The sequence below is a fragment of the Geotrypetes seraphini genome, chromosome 1, assembly GCF_902459505.1.
Source record: "Geotrypetes seraphini chromosome 1, aGeoSer1.1, whole genome shotgun sequence".
NCBI lineage: Eukaryota > Metazoa > Chordata > Amphibia > Gymnophiona > Dermophiidae > Geotrypetes > Geotrypetes seraphini.
The window spans coordinates 39,389,711-39,414,531 of NC_047084.1; the positions used below are offsets into that span (position 1 = coordinate 39,389,711).

Consider the following 24,821-nt stretch of genomic DNA (forward strand, 5'->3'; position numbering starts at 1 on the left):
AAAAACTCTATGACAACTTAATAGCCTCCAAAGCAGCTAAGTTGGACAAACAACTCACCACTCTGTTATCTTCATCCACAGATTACAAAACCTTCAAGAAAGAAATTAAAACCATACTCTTCAAAAAACACGTTAAACCTATCCAGCACAACAATCCTAACCCAACATCCAACACTCTATAAACCCTCTAATTTTTTTCTAATTACCAAACATTATCTAAAACCCATAATTATCCCTTAAAATTTTATCTCATCGTTTATTCTATTACTTCAAAGTTGAAATGTAATTCTTGTTTTTAGTTTGGATGTAATCCGCCTTGAACTGCAAGGTAATGGTGGAATAGAAATCACTAATGTAATATAATGTAATACTTTGAAGAAAAAAAAGCTCATTGAGGGCTCCTTTTACAAAGCTGCACTAGCAATTCCTATGTGGCAAATGTGAGAAATAAAGCCCAAAGGAATTTGAATGGAATTCACATTTGCAGTTTGGCTTCGTAAAAGGAGCCTTGAGAGAATTAGGACTTTTAAAATTCTGATTTTTTTTATACTATAACACTATTGAAAGATATATATTTTAGTATGCTTTTGATTATAATGGACTGACAGTGGTTGCACTTTTGAGAAGTTTTGAAGTGTCTCTTATCTTTGTTGGTTCATCATTAATCTATTTGAATATTTTGATAGAGTATATATAGTAGAGATTGGAGGTTTTATTTTGTTGACCATTATTCTTCCCCCTAAATTTGCAGACATTTTTTTTTATACTCTGGTCTAAAGAGTTTGCAGTCTAGTTATATTCATTTTTAGGATCTTAAACCCTTATTTACTGAACTTATCTAGGACAGTTTTGTAAACTGTTAACTGTTCTTTCAGAGCATAATATAGAGGTTCATTGTCAAGAGCATAACTATAGGCAGAAATAAACTTTAATAAGTTTGTCTGCCTGATATTCATGTAACGTGTGTACATCCCAGTGTACTAAAAGAGCTCAAACATGAAATTCCTGACCTGCTGTTAGTGATCTGTAACCTGTTGCTAAAATCAACAGTAGTACCTGAAGATTTGCCAGTGTTAAGCTGATCTTTAAAAAGGGTTCCAGGGGAGATCCAGGAAATTATAGACCGGTAAGCCTGACTTCAGTTCTGGGCAAAATAGTAGAAACATTTATAAAAAATAAAATTGTGGAACACATAGACAAACATGATTTAATGGAACAACTGAGGGAAATCTTGCCTCACCAGTTTGCTTGACTTCTTTGAAGGTGTGGATAAAGGTGAGCCTGTTGATGTAGTGTATCTAGATTTTCAGAAAGCTTTTGACAGAGTTCCTCATGAGAGGCTCCTGAGAAAATTAAAAAAGTCATGATATAGGAGGCAATGTTCAGTTGAGGATTAGGAATTGGTTATTGGACAGAAAACAGAGGGTAGAGTTAAATCGCCATTTTTCTCAGTGGAGGAGGTAAACGGTGGAGTGCCACAGGGATCTTACTGGGACCGGTGCTATTTAACCTATGTATAAATGATCTGGAAATTGGAACGACGAGTGAGGTGATTAAATTTGCAAATTACCCTAAACTGTTCAAAGTTGTTAAAACGCATGCAGATTGTGAAAAATTGCAGGTAGACCTTAAGAAATTGGAAGACTGGACATCTAAATGGCAGATGAAATTTCATGTAGACAAATACAAAGTGATGCACATTTGGAAGAATAACCCAAATGATAGTTACCAGATGCTAGGGTTCACCTTGGAGGTTAGCACCCAAGAAAAAGTTCTGGGTGTCATTGTAGATAATACAACGTAACCTTCTGTCCAATGTGTGGTGACAGCCAAAGAAGCAAATAAGATGTTAAGAATTATTAAAAAGGGATGATTAACAAGACTGGGCTCCTTTTACAAAGGTGTGCTAAGCGTTTTAATGCGTGCTAAATATTAGTGCATGCTAAACACGGGCTAAACGCTAATGCATGCATGTTAGTCTATGGATGCGTTAGTGATTAGCAAGTGCTTATATTTAAGGCGCTAAAACTCATAGCGCACCTTAGTAAAACAGGGGGTAAGAGAATGTTATAATGCCTCTGTATCACTCCAGGGTGTGACCTCACGTGGAGTATTGCAAAATTCTGGTTGCCTTATCTCGAGAAAAATATAGCAGTATTAGAAAAGGTTCAAAGAAGAGCGCCCAAGTTGATAAAGGGAATGGAACTCTTCTCGAATGAGGAAAGACTAAAAAGGTCAGGGCTCTTCAGAGATGGCGGAGGGAGAGATGTAATTGAAAGTCTACCTGAGTGGTGTAGATTTTTTTTACTCCATTAAAAATTACAAAGACTAGGGGCACTCAATGAAGTTATAGGGAAATCCTTTTAAAACAAATAGGAGGAAATATTTTTTTCACTCGGAGAATAGTTAAGCTCTGGAATGCATTGCCAGAGGTTGTGGTAAGAGTGGTTAATGTAACTGGTTTTAAGAAGGGTCTGGATAATTTCTTGGAGAAAAAGTCCACAGTCTGTTATTGAGACATACATGGGGGACTCAGTATACAAGACTAAGGATTGGATTGGAAGCCACTGCTTGCTCTGGGTTAGTAGCATGGAATGTTGCTATTTTGGGGTTTTTTTGCCAGATATTAGTGATCTGGATTGGCCACTGTGAGGATGGGCTACTGAAGTGTATTGCAAACTGTGTGCAGTGTGCCATGGCAGATTCTAGCTGTGCCCCGAAATGCAGACGAGGAAGAGTGGTGCTGGCTGACTGCTTACATGACGTGCCTCTCCTGGCAAGAGGCACATTCTGTAGTCAGGGCGCCAGCGCCTCTACTCCTCCTCACCTCTCCTTCTGCAGCCCCCCCCCCCCCACCGGTGGTAAGAGGCTCAAGGACGCAGGTGGAGGACATATGCGCATTTGCGGACAACAATGTGATGACATCACACATGTGCGTGACATCGCGTCAACATCCGCGCATTTCTGGGTGCCCTCCAGCCGCAGCCCCGAGATTAGTGTGCTGCAGTTTTAAAAGTTTGCGACACACTGGACTACTTGTCTATATAGACCATTGGTCTGACCCAGTAAGGTTATTCTTATGTACCTATATGGACCTAGCATTGCTGGGGGAAGGGTTTGCATTTATGCATTTAGTTTTGAAAATATACATACATTCTCAGAAATTAACCCAGAAAATGTACGGTGGTAAAGAGGAGGTGTAAATATGTGTATGTAGTTTCCTTGGGATAATTTTTAAAGTGGAAGTATGTGTGTACTTTTGTTTTGAAAATTTGCAGTCTGCACTGGGAGAAGATATGTGCATACTAGTTATACATTAAGGCACTCACTTTATTCAAATGTTTAGAGAAAAGAGGCAATAATATATCAAACTCCAATATATATAGTATATAGACCATATATCCTCACACCTCATTCATATCTTAGTTTTAAGAACATTTACAACTCGATCCTCAGCAAGGCCACCTTCCCACATTTTTGGAGAGTGAATTGGTCTGTTCAGAATGGAGTGTGAGTTATGAGAAAGTGATAACCTTGAGAAAACCACTGGTTTTCTGTGAACTGAGACCAGAAGCTTGATTAAACAAAGCTAAGTAAACCGCTTTGGGTTAATATTTATAAGTTAAAATATAAAAGATAAGAATAAAATGAAAACGGAAAGAAAAATTTAAAAAGTATATAACCAAAAAAGAATAGAATGATCCTATGACGAATTGAGGCATAAAGCCGCCCACTATGAGTGAACACTGAGTGGGAAGGTGGCCTTGCTGAGGATCGGGTTATAAATGTTCTTAAAACTAAGATATGAATGAGGTGTGAGGATATATGGTCTATGTACTACATACTTGTTATACATGCACAATGTTATAAACTTACCTTCTTAACTTATAAATTGGTTTCTTTCTAAGATATGTAGACTATGTGTGTTGCTAGGATGATCCATGTGCTTTTGTTTTTATTTTTTGGGGTGGATTGTGTTGCTGTTTATAGAGTATTGTTCGCTGTGATGAAGATGAAGCTCATGTTGCATCCATGTACTGCACTGTGTGTGCCTCTCATCTATGTGCGGAGTGTTCACAGCTCACACATTCTACAAAGACATTAGCAAAGCACCGGCGTGTACCCCTAGCTGATAAACCTCATGAAAAGACCATGTGCTGCCAGCACCAAGTACATGCTATTGAATTTGTTTGCTTGGAAGAAGGTTGCCAGGGGAGCCTTCTTATGTGCTGCGTCTGCAAGGAATATGGAAAACATCAAGGTCACAAGGTATTTTTTCCTGCCTTTGTTCATAAATCATTCTGTTTATCTGTATAACTTGTTTTAAAAGGATCCTCTGAAAGTAAATATCAGTTTTGAAAAAAAAAAAAAAAGTGAATTCTTAATGACCTTTTTGCTAATTTTGTCTGAGTTTTCTCGTTAGAATCTATGTATCGTATAATTAATTTTTGTACAGTATAATGGATGTCAAATGGAAAAATGGATTTAGTCACTGTAAGTAGGGTAGAAAACCTTTTGAAAAATTAGGGAACTGAGAGCGAGAGAGGCTTGCTTTTTTTTTTACTTTTACTTATTACATTTTAGGGCAGGGGTGTCCAACCTTTTGGCTTCCCTGGGCCGCATTGGCTGAAAAAATGTTTCTGGGGCCGCACAAATACTGCAGCAAGACAGAGGAGGGAGCCGGCAAGACAGTAAACACCCGGGGGCAGCAGAGGAAAACACTGCATCGCCTATGACCGGGCCCGCACAAAATACTTCACAGGGCCGCATGCGGCCCTCGGGCCACAGGTTGGACACCCCTGTTTTAGGGCATTCTTCTTTTTTCTTGTTTGATTTGTTGTTGTTTCTTGTTTGATTTGTTGTTGTTTTTTTTTGGGGGGGGGTTGCTTTCCCCTTCCCACCCATGCTTTCTTTCTTTGTCTGGGCATGGCCTTGGGGTTGACTTCTTTGTTCAAACCTGGTGATGGGTAATATGCACTGAATTTTGGGCATTTCCAGTAATGGTCCAGTAGTGTGCTGAAACTGACCTAAAGGTGTGTGTTCCTGCTTACAGCTATGGCGGGTAAACTGTCCTCATGATACATATTGGCTGATAACATCTATTTAAGGAGACACCTACTTTATTTCCAACTGTTTTATTACAAATAGGGAACTTACTTAGGTAGTTGAAATTAAGACTGCTGCACCGAGTCTGGGTTATTACAAGTTAGATGAGTGTTTGTCTGTGACTTGAAGTGGCTGGCTACATTACCACTTCAATGACATCCTTCTAGCAATGGTCTCAAACTTGAGGAGGCACAGAGGGCCACATTCTGCCTGCCTGGTACTATTTTGAAGCCCTCGGTATGTTTTATCATAATCACAAAAGTAAAACAAAACAGTTTCTTTATCATATGTCTTTTTATCTATAAATTACAATATTATTATTAAGATTTAGCCAAAAGGAAAAATTTATAAACTATAAACCACCTCATGGAAAATTGTAATTTCTTTAATAAGACATTAACTATTTTTTTCTGAGGCTCTCCAAGTACCTACAAATCCAAAATGTGGCCCTGCAAAGGGTTTGAGTTTGAGACCACTGTTCTAAAGGAATGACCACAGACATGCATTGTATATTCCAAAACAGACAATACTTTTATTGTTAGTAGAGTATATAAAAAAAATTGTAGAAGCATGAGCATACCAGAAGGAAATTTGTGTTATCAGTCTGGAAACACAGTGGAGAGATTATACAGATAGAGGCCAGCACATTTCTGAATGTATGTGGAGCTCTTTGCCCCACCCTGGTAAAGCATGAAGTTATATACAGGGGTTTTTCTTTGTCCTGCAAAACACACCTCGAGCTCTGTTCATGTACGCTCCATATAGGTGCAAATATGCCGCCTGTCTATCCCACCCCCAATCCACGTCTCTTGAAGTAGGCCGCTGTCTAGGCCTACCTCGTAATGGAGACTCCACACACTATATACTGGTTTCAATAGATATACATTTATTAATAAATCAGTAACAGCTTACAAGAATAAATGATTCAGCATATAATGGAACAGATGTGATCCTCAGGCCTGAGGGTCCTCTGATGTCTGTTCACCTTACTTCTGCTTATAGGCCTGATTTTATACATTTTTTGGTGGTCAATACCACGTTAGCCTAAATCACATGATACATCTTTATTGGTTATTTTTCTTATACGTCAATACATACGTAGATTCATTTATTGGCTTATCTATTTGTGTCATCTTATACGTCTGTTCAGTTTGCCGTAAGGCCTAACCCTTTCCTGCAAATGCCCTTTTCCCTTTACCATATATGCAATTCCGAGTCCAAAATTCCTTCTCTGCTGTGGTAACACATGATATATCTTGCTAAATAATGTTCTTGAGTACTTTGTTTTTCTGACCATGAGCTGTGTTCCTCTTTGCATAATATCCGGCCAGGTGCCATGCATCGGAATTTAAGTCTTGCTTCTTACAAGTTTTTGCTTACCATAGCTAACTCAGAAACAGAACATTTCTCAATCACTATAGGCCAGCTGGCAAGTGGGTTATGAAATATCTTTTACAGTTCATATACTGATTTATTAGAGCAAGAGGGAGGGGAGGGGGTTTTTCTCTTATGAGGTCTGGTTACTTCACCTTTATCCAAAGGACTTGTTTTGCTTCACCTGTATCACACCAGGTCTTCTTCTTCTTCATCTCATCCTCTTTTCCCTCTCATCCCCTCTTCAAAGCCTCTTCAGGTGGCTTTGACATCCGGATATTCGGTCAGAAGGTAGATTGTGTCAGTGATCATACAGCACAGGCATAGGGCCACGTACTTGAAATTGTATATGGTAAAAATGAAAAGGACAAGTGCCCACCCATACTATACTAACCCGGAACAGAGCAGCATAACATGTCACAATAAAATTATTAATACAATGTGATAATATGCAATCAATAATTAGGATAATATGCAATGTAAAAGTCAGGTAGGCATGACTGCAGAGCTTATACTAGTGTGTTAGAAACATCAGAATAAAGTACTGACGTGGTGGTGGCTCTTAGGAGGGGAAATCAGCTATTGGTGTTTCATAGGGAGGTACATCAAAATCAGCCAAGTCAAGATTATCAAAAATGTTGTGTATGGGTCTGGATAGGGGTCTCTATTTCAACATTTGGGATAGTTCGAGCAACTAGGCATCTGCAGGGGTTCATAATTTAATCTGATACGTTTTAATATATTCTCCTTTTATGGCTTCATCCTGTTATGAGCATACTACATCCAAAAGGGATGGAGGGATAAATTAACAAGTTAGATTATTTCCATGCTCTTCCAAAATAGCTGGGATCAGTGCAGACTCGACTGGGTCCAGACGCCAGGGGTGAAAGTCCAGGTAACCACATCAAATTTTACGTCATCATCCTTCAGCTGGGCTCATTACTTCTTCTTCACTGCACTTCTCTTCAGCTTAGCAGCAAGAAAGGGGATGGAAAGAATCTGACTGGAAGGGAAAATAACTAGGGAGCTATTGTGGGAGTCAAAACAGGATGAAAATGCATAAAGTCACAATCAAGAAAAACACCCAAATCTTGCAATAGGGCTGTTAGAAATAATTATCAACACATGAAAAAATATATATACTAATACTGCATGAGTCCATAAAAGAGTCCATAAAAGTGCAAATTAATAAGTCCATAATTAAAGCTGTAGAAGTTCAAGGTCATAAAGGTCATCCTGTCTTTGGTAGCAACAGTCAGGAAGTCTTTGCTGGTAAGTCTAGGCGCTTTCTCTGGTAGCACGATCCTTCCTTTGGAGCTCATCCGTCATCAGGGTTTCATACGGCTGAAAATTTTTCATCGATGATATTTCAAATAGCATTAGTCCATAATTATGTAAATAAGTCATCAATTAATTAAAAGGGTGTAAACACGGATTCTCATGTAGCATACAGCTTCCTCTGATATGGCAATTGTCTTTGTGAAGTGATCCATAATTAATAAGGCAAAAATATCTGTACTGTATATATCATTTAACTTGTTTCCAACAATACCTGAGCAATATTACTAACAGGATAGGTACAGCGTTAAAAGATGACATACAAAAGAAAACAAAAATTTATCTGCTTTAATTCAAATAGACTAAGGTCTAATATATGTAATGGCTGAATTATATTTGTCAGCCTAAGGGAATTATAGTTATCCCAGGACAAGCAGGCAGCATATTCTTAACGTATGGGTGACGTCACCGACGGAGCCCCGGTACGGACCTTTTTAACTAGAAAGTTCTAGTTGGCCGCACCGCGCATGCGCGAGTGCCTTCCCGCCCGACGGAGGAGTGCGTGGTCTCCAGTTTCTTCGTTTCCGCGGAGCGAAGAAGACGCATGTGGTATTCAACGGCTGTTGAACACTCCTTTTTTGCCTTCCCGCTCGCGTTATTTTGATTTTTTCTGCTTTTTTCCTTCGGGTTTTTTCTTTCTGTCTAATTTACAAAAAAAAAAAAAAAAAAAACTTTATTTTTTCCTTTATTTTTCAACAGGCCCCGGCGGGGCCTGTTGCCATCATACAAGCCTCCGACTTTGATTTCGCTGAGGCCGTATTCCCCTTCATGCCCCCTCAGCCGGGTTTTAAGAAGTGCCAGCGGTGTGCACGCCCGATTTCCCTTTCGGACCCACACAACTGGTGCCTACAGTGCTTGGGTCCGGAACATCGGGCTGACACCTGCACCCGCTGCGCGACTCTTCAAAAACGCACACTTAAAAATAGACAAATTCAGCAGAATCTCCTCTTCGGCACCGGTTCTGCTATGGATCCGACCCCGACGTCGACGGCACCGCCGAAATCGGCACCGTCAACATCGACACCACCTGATCCTTCTGCGGGGTCGATGGCGCCAGGTAAGCCAGCTAAAAAGCCTTCCACTTCCCTTGAGCGCCCTCCAGCCACGGCGGTGACACCGGTCCTTCCGACGTCCCGCAAGTCCCGTAAGCGCTCCGCTCCGATAACGGTGAGTGCCTCTTCATCGGCCTCCTCATCACCGGAGCGTCGAGCGGCACCTATGGTACCGAAGAAAAGTAAAACGGTACCGGTGCCCCCATTGGAGGACCGTATCTCGGCCATCCTCCAAACTAAATTACAGGAGCAACTCGAGCACCAGCTTCAGGAACTGCTCCCAACCCTGCTGGCACCGCTCCTTCCGGTACCGGTCCGGCCCGAGCCTCGCACCACTACGCCAGTGGCCACCCCCTCGGTACCGATGAATACTTCGATGCCGGTCTTATCGGCACAGCCTACCTTACAGACCTGCACGGCGGAGGAACCATCCCGAACCCAGGATCGACATCGATCGTCTCGGGACCGGGATCGGCACCACTCCTCCCGGGACAGAGATCGGCACCGGTCTTCATCTCCCGGCACCGTATCCATGAGATCTGGCAAGTCCCTTTCTAAAACCCGCCATGCTGAGCCGGCCATCAGGGACCCTGACTTATGGGAGCAATCCCCCCTCGGTACCGAGGAGGATGCCTCTTCCACTGATGAGGAACCCTCCATGGCTGAATCCACCTCCAAGCCCGAGCAGTCCTCATTTACAAAATTCCTTCGGGAGATGTCTGGGGCTCTTTCCATCCCACTCGAGTCCGACTCCAAGAAGTCCCAGGCCTTTTTAGAAGCCTTGGACTTCGACCAACCCCCCAAGGAATTTCTCAAACTCCCCGTCCATGATATTCTGCGGGAGACGTTTTATAAAAACTTGGAGAACCCCCTTACTGTTCCAGGTGCCCCTAAGAAACTGGACAGTTTATACAGGGTCATCCCTATTCCGGGATTTGATAAACCCCAGTTGCCACATGAGAGCCTCCTAGTAGAATCCACTCTCAAGAAATCTCATGGTTCCAGTATTTATGCCTCCACCCCTCCTGGCAGAGAGGGTAAAACAATGGATAAATTTGGAAAGCGCCTATACCAGAATGCCATGCTGGCTAGCAGAGCCAACAATTATTCATTTCATTTTTCTTTTTATATGAAATATCTGGTACAACAACTTTCTGCTCTGCAAAAGTACATCCCTGAACGCAAGGTCCCTTTGTTTCAACAACAAATTTCCACCTTACTTCAGCTCAGGAAGTTCATGGTACGCTCAATCTATGACTCCTTCGAGCTCTCCTCCCGTGCCTCTGCTCTGGCAATTGCTATGCGACGCCTTGCCTGGCTGAGAGTATCTGACCTGGATGTCAACCACCAAGACCGCCTTGCCAACGCGCCCTGTCTTGGTGATGAACTTTTTGGGGAGTCTCTAGATACCACCACACAAAAACTTTCGGCTCATGAGACCAGATGGGACACCCTCATTAAGCCTAAAAAGAAGACTCCGCCGACACGACCATACAGACCTCAGTCTTCTTACCAACGTCGTTTTTCTGCTAGGCCGCTGAACCCTCCTCAACAGCAATCTCGTCGGCCTCGCCAACAACAACAACAACACTCTCAGGCTCGCTCGCAATCTCACCAGACAGCTAAGCCTCTCCCTCAAACTAAGCCTCCTCAGCCCTTTTGACTCCTTTCTCCAGGGCATAGCCAGTCTCCAACCCTCGCTGCCTCTGCCTCAACCTATCGGGGGCCGCCTCACCATCTTTCTACGACGCTGGGAGGCCATCACATCAGACCTGTGGGTTCTAAACATCATCCATCACAGATACTCACTAAGGTTTCAGACTCTTCCTCCAGACCATCCTCCCGTAGAGTCTGCTTCTCACTCCTCCCAGACTCCTCTCCTCCTCAGGGAGGTCCAATCCCTCCTCCTTCTCAATGCCATCGAAGAAGTTCCACCAGACCAAAGAGGTCAGGGATTTTACTCCCGCTACTTCTTGGTACCCAAGAAAACAGGAGATCTTCGTCCTATCCTCGACCTCAGGAACCTCAACAAGTGTTTGGTCAAGGAAAAATTCAGGATGCTCTCCCTTGCCACACTTTATCCCCTTCTATCTCAACACGACTGGCTATGTTCCCTGGACCTCAAGGAGGCCTACACTCACATCCCAATCCATCAGGCTTCACGTCGCTACCTCCGATTCCAGATACTCAATCACCACTATCAGTACAAAGTGCTTCCCTTTGGTCTCGCATCTTCGCCCAGGGTGTTCACCAAGTGCCTGATTGTGGTAGCGGCCTGTCTCAGGTCCCACAACCTACAAGTGTTCCCCTACTTGGACGATTGGTTGGTGAAAGCAACGACCGCTCCACTTGTGCTGCAATCCACTCACCACACCATCTCTTTCCTCCATCTCTTGGGGTTCGAGCTCAATTATCCCAAGTCGCATCTGCTTCCCACGCAGCGCCTTCAGTTCATCGGAGCACTTCTCGATACAAACTCCATGAGAGCGTTCCTTCCTGCCGACCGGCACCGGACACTGCTTCACCTCTGTCGACAGGTGCTCCTCCAACCATCCATCCCTGCTCGCCAGATGATGATTCTTCTGGGTCACATGGCCTCGACAGTCCATGTGGTTCCTCTGGTGCGACTCCATTTGAGGATACCGCAATGGACCCTCGCCAACCAATGGTCGCAGACCAGGGATCCTCTTTCTCATCCCATCTCTGTGACATCGTCTCTTCAGCACTCTCTTCAATGGTGGTTGAACTCCTCAAATCTTTCCAGGGGCCTCCTTCTTCATCCGCCCCCTCATTCCATGATCATCACCACAGATGCCTCCCCCTATGCATGGGGAGCTCACATAGGGGATCTACGCACCCAGGGACTCTGGACCCCTCAGGAGCGTCAATATCACATCAATTTCCTGGAACTCAGAGCCATGTTTTATGCTCTCATGGCCTTCCAGCACCTTCTCTATCCTCAGGTTCTTCTCCTGTGCACGGACAACCAAGTCGCCATGTACTACATCAACAAGCAAGGCGGCACCGGATCTCGTCTCCTTTGTCAGGAGGCCCTCCGAATTTGGACCTGGGCCACAGCCCACAATCTTTTTCTCAAAGCGGTCTATATCCAGGGCGAACAGAACTCCCTGGCCGACCAGCTCAGCCGCATCCTTCAACCTCACGAGTGGACCCTGGATCCTCCCACTCTCCACTCCATCTTTGCTCGATGGGGCACTCCACAGGTGGACCTCTTTGCAGCTCCTCACAACCATCAGCTGCCCCAGTTCTGCTCCAGACTCTACTCTCCACATCGTCTGGCCCCGGATGCATTTCTACTCGACTGGACGGATCGGTTCCTCTATGCCTTCCCTCCACTTCCTCTGATGTTGCGGACCCTCTTCAAGCTCCGCAAGGACAGGGCCACCATGATTCTCATCGCCCCTCGGTGGCCCAGACAACATTGGTTCTCCCTCCTGCTTCAGCTCAGCTCCAGGGATCCCATTCCTCTACCTGTGTTTCCTACTCTTCTTACACAGCAACAGCAGTCTCTACTACATCCCAATCTGTCTTCGCTCCACCTGACAGCTTGGTTCCTCTCGGGCTGACCTCTCCAGAAAACCTGTCTCAGCCTGTCCGTCGCATTTTGGATGCCTCCAGGAAACCCTCCACACTCCAATGTTACCATCAGAAGTGGACCCGGTTCTCCGCTTGGTGTCTCCTTCATCATCACAATCCCACCTCTCTGGCGGTGGAAACTGTACTGGACTATTTGCTCTCTCTCTCCGACGCTGGCCTCAAGTCGACCTCAATCAGAGTCCACCTCAGTGCCATCACTGCGTTTCATGAGCCTATCCTTGGAAAACCCCTCACGGCTCATCCTCTGGTTTCCCGGTTCATGAGAGGCCTCTTCAATATTAAACCACCTCTTCAGCCTCCCCCAGTCGTCTGGGACCTCAATGTGGTTTTGTCAGCCCTCATGAAACCTCCCTTTGAGCCTCTGGCCACTACCTCGCTCAAACTTCTCACATGGAAGGTGCTTTTCCTCATTGCCATCACCTCTGCCAGGAGGGTTAGTGAGCTACATGCACTGGTCGCCGATCCACCGTTCACTGTTTTTCACCATGACAAGGTGGTTCTGCGTACCCATCCTAAATTCCTTCCTAAGGTGGTTTCAGCCTTTCACCTCAACCAGTCCATCGTGCTGCCTGTTTTCTTCCCTAAACCCCATTCTCATCCTGGGGAACAGGCTCTTCACATGCTGGATTGTAAGCGTGCCCTGGCGTACTACCTTGACCGTACCAGGGCTCACCGCTCCTCTCCTCAACTTTTTCTGACCTTCGATCCTAATCGTCTGGGTCACCCTGTATCTAAACGAACGCTGTCCAATTGGCTTGCTGCCTGTATTGCGTTCTGTTATGCTCGGGCCGGCCTGTCACTGGAAGGACCTGTCACGGCCCATAGGGTCAGAGCTATGGCTGCTTCTGTGGCTTTCCTCCGTTCCACTCCTATTGAGGAAATCTGCAAGGCGGCCACTTGGTCTTCAGTTCACACATTCACTACTCACTACTGTCTGGATGCCTTCTCCAGACGGGATGGACACTTTGGTCAATCTGTGTTACAAAATTTATTTTCCTAATGGCCAACCATCCCTCCTCCCTCTCTGTTAGCTTAGAGGTCACCCATACGTTAAGAATATGCTGCCTGCTTGTCCTGGGATAAAGCACAGTTACTTACCGTAACAGGTGTTATCCAGGGACAGCAGGCAGATATTCTTACGACCCACCCACCTCCCCGGGTTGGCTTCTTAGCTGGCTTATCCTAACTGGAGACCACGCACTCCTCCGTCGGGCGGGAAGGCACTCGCGCATGCGCGGTGCGGCCAACTAGAACTTTCTAGTTAAAAAGGTCCGTACCGGGGCTCCGTCGGTGACGTCACCCATACGTTAAGAATATCTGCCTGCTGTCCCTGGATAACACCTGTTACGGTAAGTAACTGTGCTTTACAATGGCATATGATGTTCAAAGGACAGGAGTAATATGCTAAACATAAATATGAATTAGCAAAGAGTTAAACCCAAGCAAAAGGATGGCTAAGCTATAGCCTTAGACATATTAACACATAGGTTATATTGAAACATACTAAAATAAAGAGGATAAACCCTAAAAATTAAAATAAAATAGGATTTATGGGAGAAATGTCCTTCCCATGGGATTCTATCGAATCATGGGTTCAATTTTGTTTGACTCACTAATATTGACTTTCACTAATATTCAATCAGCAAAAAGAACTAAACTACAATATTTTTGAATTCCAATCAATAGGACTGGACATTTCCTTCAGCAACTTATTAGAAAAGTTCTTAAGCAACAGTTAGAACCATTTTTTTTTTTATAAAGCCAAACGCTGATTGTATTGTATTAAACCAGAAAGTATTCCTGCGTGTATCAGAGAATATATAAGAAAAAGAGGAAGTAACATTTCTTTTACAAGTTCCAAGAAAAGGCAGAGAGAGAAAGACTGCTAGAAGTTTTTCAAAACTGTTATGATAAGTAAAGGAACAATAGTTTTTCCTTTTATATTGCTAATTATATTGAGTACTCATAAATGGAAATCTAGCAAAGTCATAGTTGTTTAGCTCATAATATATTTCATTAAGGGAAAAAACCCAAACAGAACAATACACATTGCTTAAAGCTAGACAAATAATTTTTCTAACAAGAAGTGAACAACTTTTAATGGGTTAACATTATAGAATATGTTTCTCTGTTGGAACACTCAAAAACTTGGCTTGGGGTTTAAGAAATAAAAAGCAGAAGTTATTCTCACTTCGGTATGTTAGCACAACATTAATTAATATTACCATTTGGGATAGGAATGGATCATAAGAACCCTATGCAATATGTTCCAGTTATTGTAGAGACATGAATAATGAAAAAACAAAAAGAAAATAGCAACTAATAATTTCAAGTTAAAGAAATAGAGCACTACATTTCCCAGTGTCCTTAAACATAGACACATCAACCAGGAAGTAACTATGTATGTTTGTGTAACGGAAAAAGAAGAAGAGGAAGCATAACTCATTTCTTAAACTTTGATCACAGACAAAGAATAAGGTTTGAAATCATTGTGGTGAGTAGTGAAAAATTAAATCTTCTTTCTTTATATTGATAATTATAGAGAGCGCTCATAAATAGAAATCCACTCGTATTTCCAAAAACACTGAAGTTGACATATGTCATAATACAACAAATAATAACTCATGTACTGAAAAACGGACCGACATAAAAATTAATTTTTTTCTATTTAGAGTATTAGCATTAGGTGTTCTCTTCGAGTGCACTGTAGTTTTTCCTAACTCTAGAAAACAAATGATCGTTAGTAATGGGAAACGCCCATAATAAAAATCCCAGACCTAGAAAGACAAAGGGTGCGTTTAATTTTACATTGCCAGTTATCATACTTAATGCCTGTCAGTTATTTGGTTAGACATAATCACCTGTCACGAACCCTTCCTATCTACGTACACAAATCCTTCCTATAAACTTCAATAATCTGCTTATATATTCCCTTCATTGCCAATCTAACATAACACTTTCTATTGAAAAACAATGATCCAAATCTTTCCTGTAATTTCGTTCTTCTCTTTCTCAAAAACAATCCTTTATAATCCAGCAAACTTATATGAAATAAATAATTGTTTTAATGAAAGCTTATGGTAACATTGAAACACAGTTAAAATATATACTTCCTCTTTCAGTCTCATTCAATCTCATCCCCCTCACTCCCCGTTTTTTTTTTTTTTTCTCTGGTTCGTGACCACAAAAGAACAGGAAACAAGAACCACGAGAGCAATGCTTTCGCTTTCCCATAAAGTGCCATATATTACACAGGCCAGTACACAAGCGACAGCTAAAATGTAAAGCAAACAGCATAAACGGAAGAACAAAGGAAGCCATCAGACAGCATGACAAGCTGAAAATATTACAGTAAAACGCAGACTCAGAGCTGTACTAAGGCTAGAAGACCCTCTCTTGTCAGTAGCAAAAAAAATGAACCCATAAAAGCAGAACTAATAAGCCAAAACCCATACAAAATAGTGACCACACATGATAATACCACTTACACTAATAAAATCCAGGAAGACAACATATCAAGCGTAAATAAAGCTTGGCAAGGTAAGATGGTATGTCAGGGAAAGCAACGTCATAAGCAAGCAGTATGGTGACATCATAAGGGGCTAGGTAACACAAAGCACAATGCAGAGAAGAGGTGTATACTTTCGGCTCAACAATGGTAGGAAATATGGGGGCAGAAGGAGGAACAGTATTGTCTAAGCAACGGCTTAACAGAAGATCGGTGAAAAACCAACGGCAGATGGAATCACGAGGGAACAGGCAAGAGAAAGAAAAACTAGGGCTAGAGGCACAAGACAAATAATCATGGCTAGCACTGGCAGCCAGAGAAGAATAAAACAGGGGGATTCCTAATGTCAGCAAGAGTAGCGGGAGAAATCAGACATAACGGGCATGCCTGTTTAAGATGTGGTTTCCCGAGACAGGAACACTGCAGTCTTCCCTGACTCTAGGAAACAAAATAGTCAATAGTAAAAAGAAAGAAACATAGGTGGCAATATTAAAATCCTGGACCTGTTTTTGTTTTTATTTTTATTTTTTTTTCTTGCATTGTCACCTTGTCTATTAATTGGACATATATGTATTTCTTGTGCAAATACAGTTTCTGTTTTCTTCGTGCATTATTTTTCTCTGATCTCCAGTAATCTGTTTATAGTGTATGCGAAATCCGTCTATGATCAAAAAACAAAAATAATTTCACCTTTATTCACCCCCCCTCTTCACAGCTGTTGAAATGGAGCTCAACAGTTGTGAAATAACCTAAGAGATAGCAAATGGTGTGGTTAGTTTGGCAAGTCCCCACAGTCCACCTCTCTGGGCAGCCCACCCCTCTGGGTGGTCAATAACATACAAATCTACAGGGAGAGATTGTGATGGTAACAGGAACGGAGGAGCTTATTTGTAGGTCAGACTAATAATGTATGTGTAAGAGGGGTTTATAGCCATGGGGCGCTTCCCCTCTGGATTCCCTTTAGAGGCTTATTAGATCACAGGAATAGATAAGAAATTAGGATGTGGAGCAGATCACCAGTGAGACGCTGACACAGAAAGTTAGTGTATGAGTCAGTGTCTGGTTGTGATCACAAACGAACAACGATGTGTGTCCCTGAACCCCTGTAGGTCATGTGCAATGACCCGGGGAAAAGATACCAGGACTCTCATGGAGAAGAGAGGCTGAGAAAGATAGATTTGAAGACATATATTTCATAGGCGTTCAGTAGAGATTATTGGCATAAAGACCGCCCTCAAAAATATGCCTGAACACCAAGTATGCACCAGCCGGTACTAGGAGGAAAATTGAGGAAGAACGAGATAAAAGAAGTCAGGCATCAGTTCCCCAACACTTATGATAATGAAGGTTCACAAAGATGCATGCTGACAGAAAATGGATATATATAGATAACAGTAATAGGTCAGATTTAGAGATTATTTACCACAGAGATATATATAGGGGACTGATTTCACATGGCACCAACGATGCGGATGCAGAGAAACATCAAAATGTAAGACAGTGGATTCATAGAAGCATCAAAATACAATGTCACTATACAATGTAATATTACAAAATGGTTAACCTGTGGACAGAAAAATGGAAGGCCAGGCGTTATCCGAGCAGAGGAAAGAATTCAACCAGCAATTGAATCAGTGTCTGTACCAAGGAAAGAGTTTGGAGAAGAAGTAAACATAAGATTTACACAGAGATAAAGTAACAACGGCCGTAAATATTGCTCCACTATATATGCTATCTTAGCTTCGTGTCCCACTAATCATTATATTATGCTGGTTACTCTAACACTAGTCCCATATGCTATGTTTGCTACCCCAGCGCCAGTCCCTATATTACGCTTGCTACTTTAATGCCAGTCCTTACACTACGCTGGCTACTCTAACGCCAGTCCTTATACTATGCCGACTATCCTAACGCCAGTCCATATACTATGCTGACTATCCTAACGCCAGTCCTTATACTATGCTGACTACTCTAACGCCAGTCCTTATACTATGCTGACTATCCTAACGCCAGTCCATATACTATGCTGACTATCCTAACGCCAGTCCATATACTATGCTGACTATCCTAACGCCAGTCCATATACTATGCTGACTATCCTAACGCCAGTCCATATACTATGCTGACTATCCTAACGCCAGTCCATATACTACGCTATGCTGCGTTACCCCCTAGTTCCTGTTTGTATTAACTGAGTGCGCAGGACCAATAGGACAATTGAGGATGGGAACCCGGTCCCGGGCAAGGCAATGCAGAAAAACCGCTCCAGGGTCCGGGACCATCCAAATTTGACACCAATGAGTCCTACGTAAAAACAAAAAGGAAAAAAAAATTAGTGCTGAAAAAGAAAATAGTGTATAAGGCAGAACACATTCAATTGCTGGTGTAGAAAGGAAATGAAGGAGAAGTGCGGTATAAAAAGGGGAACAAGATAAAGCAGGCAACACAGCAACTCTGTAAAATAAGGAAGTTCATTGAAGACAATGCATAAGTACAGAAATAAAACCCAGAATCAAACTTTTGGCCAAAAGTAATGGAGAGGCAATCTGACAAGCAGATTTCATGCCTGCAATCCAGTGAGGTCGTTTAAGGCTCGTGTCCTATGCAGTCGTGGGTCACCATTGAAGTAGGCCGCTGTCTAGGCCTACCTCGTAATGGAGACTCCACACACTATATACTGGTTTCAATAGATATACATTTATTAATAAATCAGTAACAGCTTACAAGAATAAATGATTCAGCATATAATGGAACAGATGTGATCCTCAGGCCTGAGGGTCCTCTGATGTCTGTTCACCTTACTTCTGCTTATAGGCCTGATTTTATACATTTTTTGGTGGTCAATACCACGTTAGCCTAAATCACATGATACATCTTTATTGGTTATTTTTCTTATACGTCAATACATACGTAGATTCATTTATTGGCTTATCTATTTGTGTCATCTTATACGTCTGTTCAGTTTGCCGTAAGGCCTAACCCTTTCCTGCAAATGCCCTTTTCCCTTTACCATATATGCAATTCCGAGTCCAAAATTCCTTCTCTGCTGTGGTAACACATGATATATCTTGCTAAATAATGTTCTTGAGTACTTTGTTTTTCTGACCATGAGCTGTGTTCCTCTTTGCATAATATCCGGCCAGGTGCCATGCATCGGAATTTAAGTCTTGCTTCTTACAAGTTTTTGCTTACCATAGCTAACTCAGAAACAGAACATTTCTCAATCACTATAGGCCAGCTGGCAAGTGGGTTATGAAATATCTTTTACAGTTCATATACTGATTTATTAGAGCAAGAGGGAGGGGAGGGGGTTTTTCTCTTATGAGGTCTGGTTACTTCACCTTTATCCAAAGGACTTGTTTTGCTTCACCTGTATCACACCAGGTCTTCTTCTTCTTCATCTCATCCTCTTTTCCCTCTCACTCTATCCTCTGTTACTTTGTTAACTCTAATTAAATCCTGGTGCCTGTGGCTCAGGGTGACTAAAGAAGGGAAAATCCTGTTTAAATCCTGTGTTTTAGGGTAGCACTGATAGAACCGGCATTTTTGTTTAAAATACTGTGTTTTAGGTGGTATAGAGCCTATATTTCTGTCTTCCTAGTATTCAGCCATTGTTTTCTGCTGATTAGGTGGAGAAGGGAGGGGCTCTGTTTTACTTCTAAGGTTAACTGCATTATCTTTGGGACAGTGCTGTGAACAAGGCTGCCCTGTGAACTTCAATAAGATAAGTTGCTCTGCATTTCATATTCTGCTCTTCTCACTGGTTTTCAGCATTATATCTGCTTAATTTCTCTTCTCATCCCTGTTTCTTACTAAAAAAAAAAAAAAGCACAAAAAGTAAACCCTTCTCTTTCCTCTGTTAAATCTTATTTCCTCTTTCCCTTCATAGGAATAAGAGTAAGACTTATAGTCCCACCAACCCCAGGGACCACTATTCATATATAGAGATCCATATAATCAGTACTACTCAAATCAAGTCACTTCACAACCAATCAAGATGACCTTTATTCTATGCAATCACTGTGGTGCTTTAATTCCAAGACATACTATTTGGAGGCTTAAGGCTTGCCCCATCTGTCTTCAACTGCTAGTATTAAGGAGGAGCTCTGCAAACTTAAACAGGAATTGAATACAATTAAAGCAGTTTCCATCACTCCACAAAATCATACCAACTTACCACCTCTACCTCAAAGAATAAAACAGCCCAGGAAGGAGTCGGACACGACTTGGAAGCTGAACTGAGACAGGAGTGCAGGACTGGAAGTGTAACAGTGATGGGGGACTTCAACTACCCGGGGATAGACTGGAGTACGGGTCACTCCAACTGCACTAGGGAAACAGGATTTGTAGAAGCTGTGAGGGACTGCTTTATGGAGCAACTGATCAGGGAACCGACGCGGGGGAGTGCTACTCTTGACCTCATCCTGAACGGATTAGGAGGGCCTGCAAGAGGGGTAGAAGTGGGAGGACCACTAGGCAACAGTGACCACAATGCGATCAGATTCACTTTAGAAAGGGGGACACCCATAGTAAGGAGGACCGCAACAACTGCGCTCAACTTCAAGAAGGGGAACTATGTTGCTATGAGGGAAATGGTGGGGAGGAAGCTCATAAACATCTTTAGGATGGAGACTGTGGAAAGCGCCTGGACCCTATTCAGGGACACCCTGCAGGAAGCACAAAAAATGTACGTCCCCAGTTTCAGGAAAGGCTGCAAGAACAAGCGGTCAAAGGACCCGATTTGGATCTCAGCAGAAGTAAAGAGGGCAATAAACGACAAAAAAGTATCCTTCCGGAGATGGAAAAAGGATCCAACGGAGGAAAATCACCAGGCGCACAGGAAATGCCAAAAAGAATGCCACCGAGAGGTTAGAAAAGCAAAAGGGAAATACGAAGAGGGGCTGGCCAGGGAGGCAAAAAACTTCAAGGCATTCTTCAGTTACGTAAAGGGGAAACGACCAGCGAGAGAGGAGGTGGGGCCGTTGGACGATGGGGATAGGAGGGGAGTGATTAAAGAGGATAAAGAGGTAGCTGAGAGGCTGAACACGTTCTTCTCGTCGGTTTTCACGAGAGAAGACACATCTAATATACCGGACTCAGAGGAGCTCATGAGTGGGGAACAAGCTGAGAAATTGGAGCACATAGAGGTAAGTAAGGAGGATGTCCTCAAACAGATAGACAGGTTAAAATGCGGCAAATCACCGGGTCCGGACGGGATCCACCCGAGGGTTTTGAAGGAGCTAAGACAAGAAATAGCGGGCACAATCCAGCATGTTTGTAACCTATCCTTGAAAACTGGAGAGGTACCAGAGGACTGGAAATTGGCGAATGTCACACCTATCTTCAAAAAGGGATCGAGGGGTGACCCCGGGAACTACAGGCCGGTGAGCCTGACTTCAATTATAGGGAAGATGGTGGAAGCTATGATAAAGGACGGCATTTGCGAGCACATTGAGAGAAATGGCCTACTGAGAACAAGCCAGCACGGATTCTGTAAGGGAAGGTCATGCTTAACGAACCTTCTGTACTTCTTTGAGGGAATAAGCAGTCGGGTGGACAATGGGGAACCCATCGACATCATTTACTTCGATTTTCAAAAGGCTTTCGACAAGGTGCCACATGAAAGGCTGCTTAGGAAGCTGTGGAACCACGGGGTGGGAGGGGATGTGCACCGATGGATAGAGCACTGGTTGTCGGGTAGACTGCAGAGGGTCGGAGTAAAGGGCCAATATTCTGACTGGCGGGGAGTCACGAGCGGTGTGCCGCAGGGATCGGTGCTGGGGCCGTTACTCTTCAACATATTTATCAATGACCTGGAAAAGGAGGCAAAGTGCGAGGTTATAAAATTTGCAGACGATACCAAACTGTGCGGCAGAGTTAGCTCCAGGGAGGAGTATGAGGACCTGCAAAGGGACCTGGACAAGCTGGAAGACTGGGCGAACAAATGGCAAATGCGCTTTAACGTGGAAAAATGCAAGGTCATGCATATAGGGAAAAAAAACCCGTTGTTCAACTACAAATTGGGGGGGGGCATTGTTGGGAGAAAGCAGTCTTGAGAGAGACTTGGGAGTGCTGGTGGATGCATCACTGAAGCCATCTGCACAGTGCGCAGCGGCCTCAAAAAAAGCAAACAGGATGCTGGGCATCATAAAAAGGGGCATAACAACCAGGACGAGGGAAGTCATCTTGCCACTGTATCGAGCGATGGTACGTCCGCATCTGGAATATTGCGTTCAATATTGGTCGCCGTACCTCAAGAAGGACATGGCGGTACTCGAGAGAGTCCAAAGGAGAGCAACGAAACTGGTAAGAGGGCTGGAACACTGCCCATATGCCGAGAGGTTGGATAGGCTGGGGCTCTTCTTTCTGGAAAAAAGGAGGCTCAGGGGTGATATGATAGAGACCTTCAAGATCATGAGGGGCATAGAGAGGGTGGATAGGGACAGATTCTTCAGGCTGAAGGGAACAACAGGTACGAGGGGGCATTCAGAGAAACTGAAGGGAGATAGGTTCAAAACGAATGCAAGGAAGTTTTTTTTCACCCAAAGGGTCGTGGACACTTGGAATGCGCTACCGGAGGACGTGATTGGGCAGAGTACGATACAAGGATTCAAACAGAGACTGGACGGATTCCTGAGGGATAAAGGGATCGTGGGATACTGAGAAAGCTAACCAGAAAATAAGTATAGAAACCCGACCAGGTCGTGCATGTGCAAGACCGGAGGGCTAGGACTTTGATGGTAAGATAGGACTCAATAGGAAACCAAGGTGGCATGGGGGCCCCTTCTGGTGATTTGGACAGGTCGTGACCTGTTTGGGCCGCCGCGGGAGCGGACTGCTGGGCAGGATGGACCTATGGTCTGACCCGGCGGAGGCACTGCTTATGTTCTTATGTTCTTATGAATAAATGGGTCACAGTAGGCTCAGGAAGACTGCGACATATAACACAGAAACATCCACCTTCACTAATATTACCTCTACAGAATTCCTTCGCTCCACTAGTGCACTGCGATACTCAAGAAAACAGAAGGGAGGTGGGACTGGAATCAATGAAGGTAACTCAAGAGAACAAGCGCACCCTAAGCACAAATAAAAAAGCCAAAAACAGAAAACTATTACTGTTGGGTGATTCCATCATCAGAGGTATTAACCTTGGAACACAGGGCGAGGAGACCAAAATAGTGAAATGTCTTCCAGGATCCTCAGCTACCAGGAGTTCCAGGCAAATACTAACTATAATTAAGGAAGAAACTAAGGATTTTAACACTGATGTTGTTATCCATCTGGGAACAAATGACCTGGCCAACAACTCCACACTTGCAACACAGAAAGCTTTTCGGGAGCTTGTTGAGGGCGTGAAAACTTTTGTAAAGACTTTAGCTTTTTCTGAAATACTGCCTGCATATGGAAAGGGAGAGCAAAGAGTGAAAAACACAGAGGACTTTAATAGATGGCTCAGAGCCTGGTGTCATCAAGAAGGCTTCAGGTACATAGGAGGATGGGGAAATACATGGAAGGACAAGAAGCTATATTGCACTGATGGGCTACATATTACTACAGCAGGAAAAAGAAACCTTGCAGAGAAATTTAGACAATATTTTTCTAGGCATTTAAACTAGAAGGTGGGGGTGGTGTATGTACGAAGGACAATTATAGAGACCACCCCCGGCAAAAGAAAAGATGTGATAGTAGTAAAGGCTGCAACATAAGCAATATCAGCAACTCATTTCTTAGTATTGCAACGGAAAGTGAAACGACACAAAAATCCATACGAAAAAGGAGATTATCGCTGAAAAATAGCTGGAAAGTGATGACCACAAATGCTCACAGTCTAAGCAACAAAGTTCATGATCTGCAAGCCCTGAAGTTAGAGGCAGATCTAGATATTGTCGCTATCCCAGAGACATGGTTCAGTGAATCACATGGATGGGATGCAAACATACCGGGATATAATCTTTTTAGGAAGGACAGAGATGGTCATAAAGGTGGAGGAGTAGCTCTCTATGTAAAGATCAATATCCAAGCGATCGAAATGCAAGGGACCTGGGGAGAGGAAGAAGCGATATGGATTGCTCTGAAAAGAGAAGATGGAACTTCTATCTACGTGGGTGTAGTCTACAGACCTCCGACACAATCGCAGCAAATTGATAAGGATCTGATTGTGGATATCCAAAAGTTTGGAAGGAAAGAGGAGGTTCTGCTGTTGGGAGATTTCAACCTGCCAGATGTGGACTGGAATGTTCCGTCTGCGGAATCGGAAAGAAGTAGGGAGATAGTGGATGCCTTTCAAGAGGCTCTGCTCAGACAAATGGTGACGGAACCCACAAGGGAAAAAGCGATATTGGATCTGGTCCTCACAAATGGAGAGAGTATCTCTAATGTTCGAGTGGGTGCTCACCTGGGAAGTAGCGATCATCAAATGGTTTGGTTTGATATAACGGCTAAAGTGGAGAGCGGCCGCACGATACTTAAAGTCCTAGATTTCAAACGTATGGACTTTAATGCAATGGGAGAGTACCTGAAGAAAGAGCTGTTAGGATGGGAGGACATAAGAGAAGTGGAAAGACAGTGGTCTAAGCTGAAAGGAGCGATAAAAATGGCTACGGACCTTTATGTGAAGAAAATCAATAAAAACAAAGAGAAAAAGGAAGCCGATATGGTTCTCCAACCTAGTGGCTGAGAAAATAAAGGCGAAAGAGTCGGCGTTCGTGAAATATAAAAAAAAACAAGAAGAGGAGAGCAGAAAGGACTACAGGGTGAAAATGAAAGAAGCCAAGAGAGAGATACGTTTGGCGAAGGCACAGGCGGAAGAACAAATGGCTAAA

General features: G+C 43.3%; 1 protein-coding gene across 5 annotated transcripts in view; it reads left to right on the forward strand.

Annotated features, from left to right (window-relative positions):
• Window positions 1-24,821, forward strand: part of TRIM23 (tripartite motif containing 23) — a 119,016-nt gene that overhangs the window by 22,294 nt on the left and 71,901 nt on the right. For 4 of the 5 annotated variants that reach the window (XM_033930190.1, XM_033930182.1, XM_033930209.1 and 1 more), the window contains one exon: window positions 3,991-4,269. In XM_033930190.1, the coding sequence (XP_033786081.1) occupies window positions 3,991-4,269 (279 nt within the window). Of the gene's footprint in view, window positions 1-3,965; window positions 4,270-24,821 lie in introns of all 5 variants that reach the window. The other variant, XM_033930219.1, reaches the window with a different exon arrangement.